The following is a 13,331-nucleotide window of genomic DNA, read 5'->3' on the forward strand; positions in this document are numbered from 1 at the left end:
AGACGTTAAACGATGATGATGTGAAATGATATATAATTAGTTTAAAAGTACACAAACGCATAAAAATAATTTTAAATTCCATTAGACATTCTAAAATACTATTAAATTTCATTCAATTTTAAAAAAGGTAAAACCGGACAGAACTTATGGGATGACTTGATGTATCTGTTAAAATGAGATGTCAGTGTTATTTTCATTTTTGCGTAATTTAAATGACAGTTTATTCACCACACCCTGTATATATATATATATATATATATATATATATATACATGACAAGCTTCTTTCAGTTTCCATCTACCAAATCCACTTACAAGACTTTGGTGTACTTGGGGCTATAGTAGATGTCACTTGCCCAAAGTGTTATGCAGTGGGATTAAATCCAAGATGATTGGGTTGGAAGCAAACTTCTTAACCACACAACCAAGCGTGTGCCTTATATATATATATATATATATACTATAATTTGTATTAAGAAAACAATGTTATTCTGAAATAGAAATATTAATATTTCTAAGTCTCTCTAAAGGAGACTATGGCAGCGGTACTGGATATTAATAGTTATCGCCAAGCCAACATGGCAGTCCAGAAAAATAGGATGAATGCTGCCGTTGATAAGCTCCAAGAGGCCATCTCCTCTAGCTAGCTATGTGACACATGAATCTGTGTCCATTATAACCTTTGAACAGGGGTGGTCAGACGCTTCCCCTTGCTGGTCTGGCATCTACAGACTAGTTTCGAGGTATTGCCCCTAATCAATGTAGAGCAGCCACACTCAGCAGGTGTCACTACTGACAGTCTGTATGAAGGATTATTTACCTAAATTCAGTAAAATATATCCACTGGTTTTCAAAAATAGAAATATGACTGAATCATTGTTAACTTCTATTTTGAACATTCCAATTGAACTCAATATACTGACATATGTCAGTGCACTCTGTCAATCTGCTTATTTCTTCTCTCTCTCTCTCTCTCTCTTTTCAGAACGTTTCTATAGCCCAGTTGTGAATTTTTTTGTATTCAACGTGACAGATTTGTTAGGACGAATCATTGCAGGCAAAACTTGTTTTGTAAGTAGATATTACTCATCCATGTGTCTTAATGTGCCTAATATGTGTGTGTGTGTGTGACTCTATCTATCTTCTACCTGTCTGTCTATGTGAATGTCTAAATGATTGTTTATCAGTCTTTCTATATATAGAAGACATCTATCTGTGAGTCGATCTATTTATCAACTGAATTATCATCATCAAAACCATAATCATCTTCATTATCATCTTTATTACTATTTTAACTCTTTTGTCACCATATTTCTGCTGAAATACATAGCTTTCCTTTCAATTAATTCTAAAAATAATAAAAATATTTTTTTTAAAAAACGGCTACGACGGGAAGCAAAACAGAAAAGGGATTTAATAAGAGTAATCTCCCTCAAGTTTCTAGAATGTTCGAGACCTTTCTGGAAGCTTCCGGTTTACGTGGAAATCGGGGACTTCCGGTCCATCCCTTTCTTATATAAAGGAAAGAAATTCTAAATTCGTGCCACTCCGTGTCTCTCTAGCCTTAGGCTGGCATTGAGTCGACCCGCCGCACTTTATGCCCTCTCACGCACATGGTCGCCTTAGTTGGAGACATGTGACTGCAAACAGAACATATTCGTGTGATGTTACAAACCTTTTCCTTCAATTAACCTTATATGTTAACGCATTACCTCCAGTAATAAATATGTTATGACTTATTACGAACGTCTCTCATGAATCTCTATTTTCTTGTTACGGACAAGACGGTGACCCCTCTTTCTCTCATGCCGACTAAATTGTTGTGTGTCATTAAGCCTAACCCTTACCACCAAAAATGGATAAGCCTGACATCACTATAATGTAATAAAATAAACTTTGTCCTTGTTGATCTGTTGTTTGGAATATAAATTAAAATCTAATTTTGCTTGAAGATTTTAATTTTGATCAGTTTAAAACAGGAAGTTTGTATTGGAAGACAAGGGGCAGTTTCGGCCACATTGGTATCAAAAAGGTTAAACTTCTCCTCTACACTGAACTGCAAAAGAAATGTGAGATGTGTGTGACTGTGAAATGTTTTAATTTCATTATGTCATAAATTTTGATAAATCTGATAAAGTTCAATTTCTTGGATGTTCTCTAACTACAGTCCATGGTTTGTTGTCATGTTCCATTTCTACTAATACTACCACTATTGCCATCACCACTACTACTCTTGTAGATACCTCATCTAATGGCCTTTATGTGAAAATCTAACTTTTCAGTTGTTCAAACCAAAATCTTCAATGCTGTTCCTGACTACTGCACTGCTGCGCATAGTGTTCATCCCACTGATAATGTTGTGCAATGTGCAACCACGTGAACACATGACTGTGTTGTTTGACAATGACTATGCTGCCGGAATAATCATATTCTTCCTTGGACTTAGCAATGGTTTCATTAGCAACACAAGTATGATGCTTGCACCACGGTAAGTTACCTGCATCTCTCAAGCTTTCTTTCATGTGTGTGTGTGTGAATGTGCACACGTTTTATTGCTTCATGGTACCAAGTTTAGCTGAGGCAAACCATTCCTACAGAATTATCATTGATCTTGTCACAGACATAATCACACAGAAATAAAATATTGCTATTGTAATATCTGTGGAAAGTCTTTATTTCATAGAAGTAGTTTTATCTCACCACAAACAAATTCAAATTCAAACAGGATAGAAACCACATTATAAAACATTTTCTGGGAATAGTGATTTATTTTCTCATACATCAGGTGTATGACCCCATCCATCAGGTGATGTATGGAGTCATGCACCATTGCAGCACATTGCTACATTCACCATCTGTGTGTCTGTTGGGTCATCCCCGGCAACTTTCTGAGCCATGTACCAGTCAGTTCCCATCTCCACAAGGTATTTCCTCATCCATCATGATTTTTTTTTCATCAGCTGATGGGAGTCATCTGTCAAAGAGAGAACATTCCACACCCTCATCTAAATAGGCCTCATGCCTGGTCAATGACACCTTTGCACCAGTCATGTAAAGGTATCCAACCCAGCCTGCCTTCTGGGGTTCTTCCCATTTGGTGGAGAGGGATCCTGACAGCTTTGCCCCAACCGCTTCATGCCACATGCCTCATAGGTACAACCCCAGAGGAGAGAAATTGTGTCTCATTTGCTAGTCTTTGCTGGTTTCGTGAGAGTGGAGTGCAAATCCTACACCAGCCTCTTTTCATTGCCTTTTAAAGCACACAAATGAAATTGTTAGTCTATTTTTTGGGAATGTTGATCCCTACACATAGGAGTGGAGTAATATTTACAGTAAGATATTTTCTCACAATTCTAATTTATGTAACCTTCATACATATTCACACTAGACAGAAACTCTTCTAATTTCTCTTGTTCCAGCGTCCTGTTTGAAAAATTAAAAAGGCCATATGCTCAGAGCCTGAGATTGCTTGGAGACACAAAGCATGTTATAAAAACCTCTGCCTAGACCTGAGTCTCCCAGCAAGAAACTATCGGTTGCTCATATCTTTATACTGTGTGTATTAAATAATATTCCTTTCTCTTTCTCCTCTCGATAGAGTACTTTTTAGTTGATCTTACAGAAGTTCTTAATAATTTTCAAAATTCATTTAAACGAACGCAATGTATTTCAACAGAAATATGATAACAAAAGAATTTAATGACTTTTTTTCTTCTTCTTCTTCTTTTAATTCCAGTTTGGTTGAGAATCATGAAGCAGAACAGACAGGCACCGTATTATCATTATTTGTCACAATTGGTCTTGCAATAGGCTCATGTTTTTCAGTTTTAGTTATCAAATTGGTATAACGATTTTAATCAATATTTTTTTATAGATTAGTTATTTAAAAAACAAAACAAAATAATTTCATAATCAAACATTCAATTTTTATAAAAACATCGTTATGCTTTAATACTTAATATTCGAAAAGGTTGCTGGCAATTGTAGTCGGTTTTATTCTGCAGCTCATCAAGCACAGGGGACGTTACACACAGCCCCGAGAGAAAATTTTGCAGCAGCTGTAGCATAAGGTTGATATAGACTTTTATCTGTGTGTGGTATTGAATAATGAGAATGAGTGCTCAACATTGCATTGGTGGATAAATATCCTTTATTGGCAGAATAACATGTGGATGAGTAGCAACATTCCCACATGGATTGCTTGAAAACTGTGGAGACCTATCCACATGGAATCATTAATTGTCTTGTTAATCCATAAATGAAGTATTATTCCGTTGGATGTGTAATGTCAATGTGAATACCTGTCAGAGTGTAAGTATCTTGATAGAAAAGCTGAACATTAGAAGCATCAGTTGTGGTGTGCAAGAGAGACGATTGCGCTGGTATGGACATGTGGTGAGAATGGATGAGGATAGCTGCGTGAAAAAGTGCCACACCCTAACAGTTGAGGGAACCCGTGGAAGAGGTAGGCCCAGGAAGACCTGGGCTGAGGTGGTGAGGCAAGACCTTCGTACATTGGGCCTCACCGAGGCGATGACTACTGACCGAGACCTTTGGAAATGTGCTGTGCGTGAGAAGACCCGGCAAGCCAAGCAAGATCGTTGCCAGTGCCCCTGGACTGGCTCTTGTGCGGGTGGCACATGAGATGCACCATTTTGAGCGTGGCCGTTACCAGTACCGCCTGACTGGCTCCCGTAGGATTTTCGAGTGAGATCGTTGCCAGTGCCCCTGAACTGGCTTGTGTGCACATAAAAGACACCATTTCGAGCGTGGCCGTTTTCGTGCGGGTGACACGTAAAAGCACCCACTACACTCTCTGAGTGGTTGGCGTTAGGAAGGGCATCCAGCTGTAGAAACTCTGCCAAATTAGATTGGAGCCTGGTGTTGCCATCCGGTTTCACCAGTCCTCAGTCAAATCGTCCAACCCATGCTAGCATGGAAAGCGGACGTTAAATGATGATGATGATGATGATGATATATATACACACACACACAATTGAGTGGACAAACGAAAGAAAGTGACAACACATGTAGTAAGATTTACCAATGTTATTAAAACCAGTTTGATTCAGCCCCATGTAACTTAAAGTTTTGTAGGCTTGTTACAGAAACCTAGCTTGTTGGGCTGAGGCAGCTGGATGGAAGGATGTAGGAAACCCAAGATGGCTGTTGGAACCCCCCCCCCTCCAAGCTGCTATTGATTCAGGTAAGCCACTTGTTGTTGTTGGAATTACAGTGATATCAAATCCATCTGAATGTCTTGCCTTTGAATTTCATCCAGACTGTTAGACACCTCTAATTTCCTGTCCAGCCAAGCGATCCAAGGAATTCAGGTGGATTTGATGTTGCTGCAATTCCAACAATACCATATGACCCACCTTGACCAATCACAGCCCAGGTTCCTGTACCAAGCACCTATGAAACTTTACGTTGCATGGGGCCAAATCAAATTGCTTTTAAATTATATCAGTGCTTGCTTGTATATATTTATGTATCTGTGTATGTGTTAAGCTTTTATAAGGGAAAGGTTGACTGTAACTTTGAAGTTTCGCCTTGCTTGCATTCAACAGTCTGACGAAGGCAAACAAGTTAAAACTTCAAATTCATTGTCAACATTTTCCTTGTAAAAATTTCAGAAAAACGTACTCTACTAAAATGTATTCAGTAATCCTTTAGTTTAACGTTAAACTGTTTTTATATGTAACTTGACACAGAAACAAACATTAATATATATGCATACATACAGGTGTGTGTATGTATACATGTATGTATGTAGAAACCATTTTAAATTTGTTTAAAAAGTTTTTCATTCTTACTCCAAACACTCATGAAATATAAATGTGGTAAATACCCATGAAATTTTAAGTAACATGGAGCTGAGTGAAACTAATTAAATAAATGTCAATCAATTGTGTTGAATGCTACTTCCTTTCATTTGTTCACTCATTTATATATACAGACATACGTATAATATATAATCTCTTACTATTTACATATATATACACACACATACATGCATACGTATTTGTGTATGTGTGTGAACAATGATCATGGTAAGATGTGTGTGTATATATTTATCATCATTATTACAAAAACGTTCTACTTTTCCATATTTGCATGGGTGAGATGGATTTTCTACATCTGGATGCCTTTTCTGTCACCAACCTTCACTTGTTTCCAAGCAATGTAATATTTCACAATGACCGGACATGTTTTCATAGAAGCATTGAAAATAAGGATACCATTTGCATGAGAGTGATGCTTGTTCACAAATATTCCGTGGAGACACTCAGCCCGCAACACATACACATGCCTGGTGGTATTCTTTCAGTTTTTCTCTACCAAATCCACTCATAGCCTCAGTCTGTAGTAAGAGACATTTGTCCAAAGTGCCATGCAGTGGAACTGAACCCATATCATTAAGAAGCAAACTCCTTACCACACAGCCATGCCTACACTTATAAAATTACACACACACACATACTCATGATGAGGATATATGTGTGTGTATTTATAGATGTATACATATACACATGTGTGTAGGTATATATGCATATACATGTGTATGTGTGTGAGCCCATACACATCCTAGTACCAGTCTGAATTCAAACTTTTGACCATGTATTTCTTATAAAAAGTACTTTTTACATAAATCATATTTTCTCAAAAACACTTTGTCTTTTGCATGATTCTTTTAAGAAATCCATTCAAATATGTTTCAAATATCATTTTTTGTAAAATATATTTTAAATAAAAATAATTTTTATCAATTTCTGTATTTGGCTTTTTTCTTACTTTCTATTATGCACTCTTTTGTATTACAGTTTGATTCTAATAAATGGTATTTATCAGTATGAAAATTATATTTATCACAGTGATAATTGTATTTATCAAGGACAGGATGATATTTATAATTTGTCTTTGCTTTAACATATATATATATATATATATATATATATATATACACATAAATATCAAAATTAGCTTTCATATATATTTTCTTTTATCAGAAATGCTTAATTTTTGCAATGCTCGAACAACAACACTGAAACTTTCAACAATCAAAAAGAGAAATCTGTTTTAATGACACTCAATAAATGATTTATTGGCCTTTACACATTTATCTCACTTAATCACAATATTCAAGTCTATTTTTGCATTTTCTCAGATTGGTTTGGCTTCATCAGCTCTGCAGTTATACATACCTAAAAAACCAAAGATTGCTCTTATTGGCAATCTTAATGAAAAGTGACAGATGTTGCCTTGGTCAGTACAATTCCACTTCCTCAGATGTATACACACATACACAGCTAAAACTAGCAATGAATTCCCACACGAAAATACATTCTGAGACACTTTCCTTCATTTTTCAAGCCATTTGAATTGTTGTAATCAACTTTTTCTCCAGGCAACGATGAAATGGTGCTTGTGTCAGAAATGTTCGAGTAAAACTTTTCCTGTAAAAGACAAAAAAAGTCGACATTTTATTTTCAAAACAGTTCAGTTTGATTACTTATCATCTTCATCATTGATTTAATGTCCACTTTTCAATGCTTGCATGGGTTGGATGAAGTTTATTTAGTCAGATATTTCCTATGGCAGCCCCCCAGCAGCCCTCAGCTATTACCAAGCAAGGAAATATTTCTCCCTAGCCAGACATATTTCCACGGAATATTGCAAATGAATGATGCTGATTATTTGACAGATGCACATTCATTAACAACTGATCACATGGACTGCCCCTGGGGCAATCTCAGAATCATGGAAGCCCACCTTATAGACAAATTGAGACCAACCATTAACAACAGGAAGGAACTACATAAAGCAGACAGGTTGCTATAGCAATACCAGACTGACAACCAATGTTGATGTCTTTACATCCCCCATAACTTAGTGGTTCAGCAAAAAGAGCCCAATAGAATAAGCACTCGGCTTACAAAGAATAAGTCCTGGGGTCGATTTGTTTGATTAAAGACAATGCTCCAGCATGGCCGCAGTCAAATGACTGAAACAAGTAAAAGAAAGAATAAAAGAAGCAACATCAAAGGAAAGTTAACCGGGAAGATAGCAGGTTGTGGGGCCAAGCAGATAGCAGTAATACAATGAGACTGGGCATGTGGGTGGAACACACAGGTCAGGGGCTAGCAGAGAGCAATGATACAATAACACAGGGCCAAGAGGACAGGATTGGGGGGTGGAAAGTAAGCATAGTGCATTTAAGCAGAAATATGAGGAAGAGAAGAGATGAAGAGACGTAGTTTAGTTTGTCGGGGTAGGGTGTATGAGAAGTTTTCTTGTTAAGTGTGGATGGGACACACAGCACTTCTAAAACTAAGTTTCACTGATGTGGGCGGGTCTTCTCAAGAACTTCATATCACCAGGCATCTTGGTCCATGGTCAATTCCTCCGTGAAGCCCAACATCCTGAGATCGGTTCTTACCACTTCATCCCATGTCTTCCTGGGTCTCCCTCTTCCGTGGGTACCGTCCACTTTCAGTGATCAGCACTTCTTTATGCAGTTGTCCTCATTCATACGCATCACATCTCCAAACCAACGTAGTCTTCTCTCCTGCATGCTACATTTGATCCCTTTTAATGCCCAAATTCCCTCTTAATACATTTTCACTTTGCCATACATGTGCACTGATGTTGCACATCCAATGGAGCATATTTCTCTCTAGTCTCCACATGACATCTGCATTCAGAGTCCATGTCTCACTACCATGGAGTATAGCCATTCGCTCACAAGCATCGTATAGTCTACCTTTCACTCTGAGAGAAAGAGTCATTTTGTTGCCAACAGAGGTAATGGCTCTCTGAACTTCCTCCACCCAATTCATATTCTAGAAACAATACTTTCTGAGCATCCTCCACCATTGCTAATTTGGTTACCTTGGTAACAGAAACTATCTACAACCTCAAGAGAGCCTCCTGGGCATTTAAGAGAATCTAAGTCCCGTGTGCTCTTTGTGCTTATTGTTCCTGCACACCTACCACATACAAAGACTACTCTATCTGTTAATCTACCTGTGATTCCACTGCACCTCTCATGTGTCCATAGATTACACTGGGTGCAGCAAATGGAATTTCTTCCAACTCCTTTCCTACATACTGAGCAGAGCCATTTACCTGACAGAAGGAGAGTTTTATCCTTTTTCTTACTAACAACAACTTTGGTCTTAACTAGGTTAATATATATATATGTATATATATATATATATATTCGGTCATTCCATAAATAATACGTTTTTTTCAATTGCATGAACTTAAAGTCAGAGGGAGACAGGATAAACTACCTGCATCAACTTGCTATAAAAGAAGATAGCAATTTTACCTTGTACTTATTCTTAGTGCAAGTTTTGAATTCAATTTTAACAGTTATTTTTTCAAACCTATAACAGAAGTGACAAAGAAGCATATTTTGCTTTATGAGTTCAATAAAGACAACAATGCAATGGAAAGTGTGAGGAATATTAATGCAGTATGTGGGGACCGGACATTAAGCATAAGGCAGTGTCAAAGATGGATCCAGAAATTCCGAGACAGAAACTACAGCCTAGAAGACGAGCCTTGTCCTGGAAGATCTGTAGAGCTCGATGAGGACACCCTGCAAACCCTGGTGAACAAAAAAATCCCATTGTAACTATTGAGGAACCAGCAGACAAGCTTACATTCGGTCATTCAACCTTTCATAGGAACCTGCATGCCATTGGAAAAGTCAGCAAATTGGATCAATGGGTTCCTCACAGATTTTCCGACTCTAATCGTGCGCAAAGAGTGTGACAGATGATTAGAGATAGAACTGGATGCAATGAATATCTGCTTGCAAGATGAGAAAATCTAATTTACTTTGGATTTTCAATTGATAAAAGCTTCTTTGGTTCCACTTTTGGAAGCAAGTTGTTGGCATTTGATGATTCTTTGTCATTTCTATTCATTCTGGAAAATAAATAACAAAGAACGCTCTCTTTTTGTTCCCATGTGAGGTCTTTTACATCTATTTGTACATCTGCAATGTTCCTGAAAGAAAAAAAGAAAGAATTTAACTACACAGACAAATATTTCAACAAAAGGTCAACATACGAAAGACTAATGCCATGAGAAACAACAACAATAATATTATAGAGAGGAACAAACACACAAACATGGAGAGATACAAGCACGCCAAAGTTAGGGGCCAGAATAGCCATAATAGGAACAGTAGGAACGGAAGATAAGAGGAATAAGATTAACAGAGTAATAACAGTAGCAACAACTACAACAAGAATAATGTGGCTGTGAACTACTACAGCGACAATAATGGAAACAACTATGTAAAGCAATACAAACATTACAACAGACACAAACAAGGAGAGGAGGGGAGGGTAACCAGAGAAATGATTGGGTAGATAGATAGTAGTACAATGGATATAAATGACAGCAATGCTTTCTAGGCCCTAGTCTTCAATCCATGGAATCCATTATACGATATGAGCCATATTCATCTGACATCCCTACCCTTCAACAGAAGAGTTTGCATCCCTCAACAGATGAATGACAAAATAGAAGCATGATTCACCATAGTCAGATTTTAGAAGAACAATACACTGGAAGACGGAATGGTAAAGAGGCACAGCAACTTGACAAGAAGTCTGCACAGGTGGCCCGCACAAGCTCATACAGCACACAAGAAATAGGGAGAACATATGCATCCCCGTGGAATGTCTGTAGACAGCCTGCTGGACTACATCCAGGCAATGCAACCCCACATCACCAATAGACTTAATTCATTGCCAGTTACATACACCTGGCATATGGGAGCTTTTAGCTGAGCCCTCAGAAGCAAGTATTTGAGTCAAGTAACCTGTCTGATGTCTGAGGATAGCTCGCTCACTTCATTCCACCAATTTCAGGGCCCTTAATAAGGGGTCATAAGTACTGCCTTTCCACTGTTGATTAAGTCACATTCATTTAATATCTAAATTTGAAACAAAATATTACTGTCAGGTATTAACCAGTTGACATAGATATAAAATATAGGAGGAAGACGGGGGGGGGAGAAAGAGAGAGGGTGAGAGAGAAGATGTGAGAGAGAACGGGTGAAAGAGAAAGACAGGACAAAGAGAGTGCAAAAATGAGAGAGTTATGGAGAATGAGAGAGAGATAAGAGGGTGATAAAGAGGTCAAAGCATTAAATATAGAACTTACAGCAATTTTGCTGCATCAAAATCATTGTAGACATTGTTTGTACTCGTTCCTGGTTTAGTAAACGTCCGGACTTTGGGGTGTTCTGTTTTACCATTGTTTGCTTCCAGCAATTTGTGTTGGTAGGCCTGCTTTGCTTGCTGTATATAGAGTTTCCTGTGTTGAATAGAGAGAACTCCTTTTGTAAACTGATGTTAAAAGAAATTGCCACAACATTACATCATCAATGTTGTATAACAAATTTTATCTGATACAACAACAATATTGTATGAGGTTTTAATACGAAACAAGATCAATACCGTAAAATGTATTATACATCATCATCATCATCATCATTAATGTTCACTTTCCATGCTGAGAAGGATTTGACAGGAGCTTTCAAGCTATAGAACTGTGCCAAGCTCTACTTTGGTACGGTTTCTATGGTTGGATGCCCTTCCTAATGCTAACCACTTTACAAAGTGTACTAGGTGTTTTTTTTTTATGTGGCATAGGCACCAGTGAGGTCACCAAATAACTTGCAAGCTGTTCCTACAATTTTCAAGGTAGTTACTAGTTGACAGAGATCATTTGTTTCCTTCTTCTTTTCATCTTTGCAATATTGTCCACTCAAGTACTCCATCATCACTCGCATTTGTTTACAGGTGCATGTTAGCTGGTTAGATTGAGTATATGCAATACTCAGCCAGGTACTCAGTTAGGTATCTTAATGAGCTTGTATGACCTCAAGTTTAGTTTAACCCTTTGAAATACACTGCTTTTGAAAATAGTGAAGAATTTCCTTAAACAGCTATCATTATTGAGCTGGTGTAAGTTGGTGAGCTCACAGAATTGTTAGTGTCAGGCAATATGACATGCAGTAGTTCTTCCAGATCTTTAATTCTGAGTTAAAATACCACTGATGTCAACATTGCCCTTTCAATATTTTCAGGGTTGATAAAATAAAGCACAATTCCAGTATGAGAGTCAAAGATATAAGCTCTCTCTCCTCAAGTTTACTGGCCTTGAGTCTAACACTTAAGCAAATGTTGGGAACAGAAATTAACACAAAATTTTTGGTTTTAAATGCCTTAAAAGCAAGAAAGATTGTATCAGAATCAGGGGCTGTCTGAGACAAGATGATGTCAAAAGGGTTAAGTCAGGCACCCAGGAAGTTTACCAATATAAAAGTTCAACTTTAAGTGTCTGGTTTGTGTCTTCTGCCATTTCTCTTTCGCTTTTCTCCAGGCTAATTCCACTTTGTTGAGTGATCTTTTTAATTACTGACATGTAAAACGACACTGGAGTTTCATCACATAATATTAATTAATAAAATAAGAAACCCCACAAAAAAGTAACCCCTCATGATCTTGCCAGGCTTAAATTTGTCACTTTATCATTTCACCAGTCAAAACAGTCAGCATAAACCTTGAGCATAACTTTTTTATACCAAAATCTATGTTTTTTTTTTTTTACTCTCACTACCATAATAGCCTCTGTTCCTTAAACCTTGCTACTCTAGTACCTCCTCCATCAGGCACTCCTGACCGACTTGTCTCTTCACCTCCTGCCTCAACCTCTCACTAACTACTACTATATCCAGTCCTTCCTCCCCAGAACATTAACCCTCTGGAATCTCCTTCCTGCTCATATTTTTCTTGCAGGTGTTGACCTGCAACAGTTTAAATGTAACATTAATGGCATTAAGCTCACCAGTCTCAGACAGTCAGCAATGGTTAAAGGACCACCAACCCTTCCTCAATATTCTGCAAAACTGGTGTGTGTGTGTGTAACAAAAATATGAATGGAGAAAATCACATCTTTAATTTGTGATTCCATTATACAATACTGATAATCGTTTCATTATTCTTATCTACATTTTTATCTGTACTCTATTATGTTTATATATATTTATTTGTCAATGCATATTTTTAGCCTTCATATATTTTCATATTTCTATATCTTTATATTCCGAATGTATTAATATGTTTTAGATTGGACAACTCTATCATGATTAAATCCATATATGTATACACCAATCATAGTCTGCCTGATTTGAACCTCTTCTCTTTATCTCATGTACTTGTCTAGCATCTCAGGTTTGACTTGAGCACTTCCATGCTTCCTATGCTTTTCAAAAGAAAATTTATAATTATATATATATATATA

General features: G+C 37.2%; 2 protein-coding genes across 3 annotated transcripts in view; one reads left to right on the forward strand and one right to left on the reverse strand.

Annotated features, from left to right (window-relative positions):
• Nucleotides 1–6,769, forward strand: part of LOC106877905 (equilibrative nucleoside transporter 3) — a 45,700-nt gene extending 38,931 nt beyond the window's left edge. Inside the window, exons 12-14 of the mRNA XM_014926956.2 lie at nucleotides 985–1,070; nucleotides 2,282–2,487; nucleotides 3,736–6,769. Coding sequence (XP_014782442.1) covers nucleotides 985–1,070; nucleotides 2,282–2,487; nucleotides 3,736–3,847 — 404 coding nt within the window. The 3' untranslated portion in view covers nucleotides 3,848–6,769. The remainder of the gene's footprint in view (nucleotides 1–984; nucleotides 1,071–2,281; nucleotides 2,488–3,735) is intronic.
• A 306-nt stretch (nucleotides 6,770–7,075) lies between these two features.
• The window catches only part of LOC106877904 (basal body-orientation factor 1), a 37,405-nt gene continuing 31,149 nt past the window's right edge, over nucleotides 7,076–13,331 (reverse strand). For both annotated transcript variants that reach the window (XM_014926955.2, XM_014926954.2), the window contains exons 10-12: nucleotides 11,187–11,339; nucleotides 9,849–10,019; nucleotides 7,076–7,456 (exon numbers count right to left, since the gene is read on the reverse strand). In XM_014926955.2, coding sequence (XP_014782441.1) covers nucleotides 7,369–7,456; nucleotides 9,849–10,019; nucleotides 11,187–11,339 — 412 coding nt within the window. In that variant the 3' untranslated portion in view covers nucleotides 7,076–7,368. The remainder of the gene's footprint in view (nucleotides 7,457–9,848; nucleotides 10,020–11,186; nucleotides 11,340–13,331) is intronic.

Source organism: Octopus bimaculoides, chromosome 11 (assembly GCF_001194135.2).
Source record: "Octopus bimaculoides isolate UCB-OBI-ISO-001 chromosome 11, ASM119413v2, whole genome shotgun sequence".
NCBI classification, from domain to species: domain Eukaryota; kingdom Metazoa; phylum Mollusca; class Cephalopoda; order Octopoda; family Octopodidae; genus Octopus; species Octopus bimaculoides.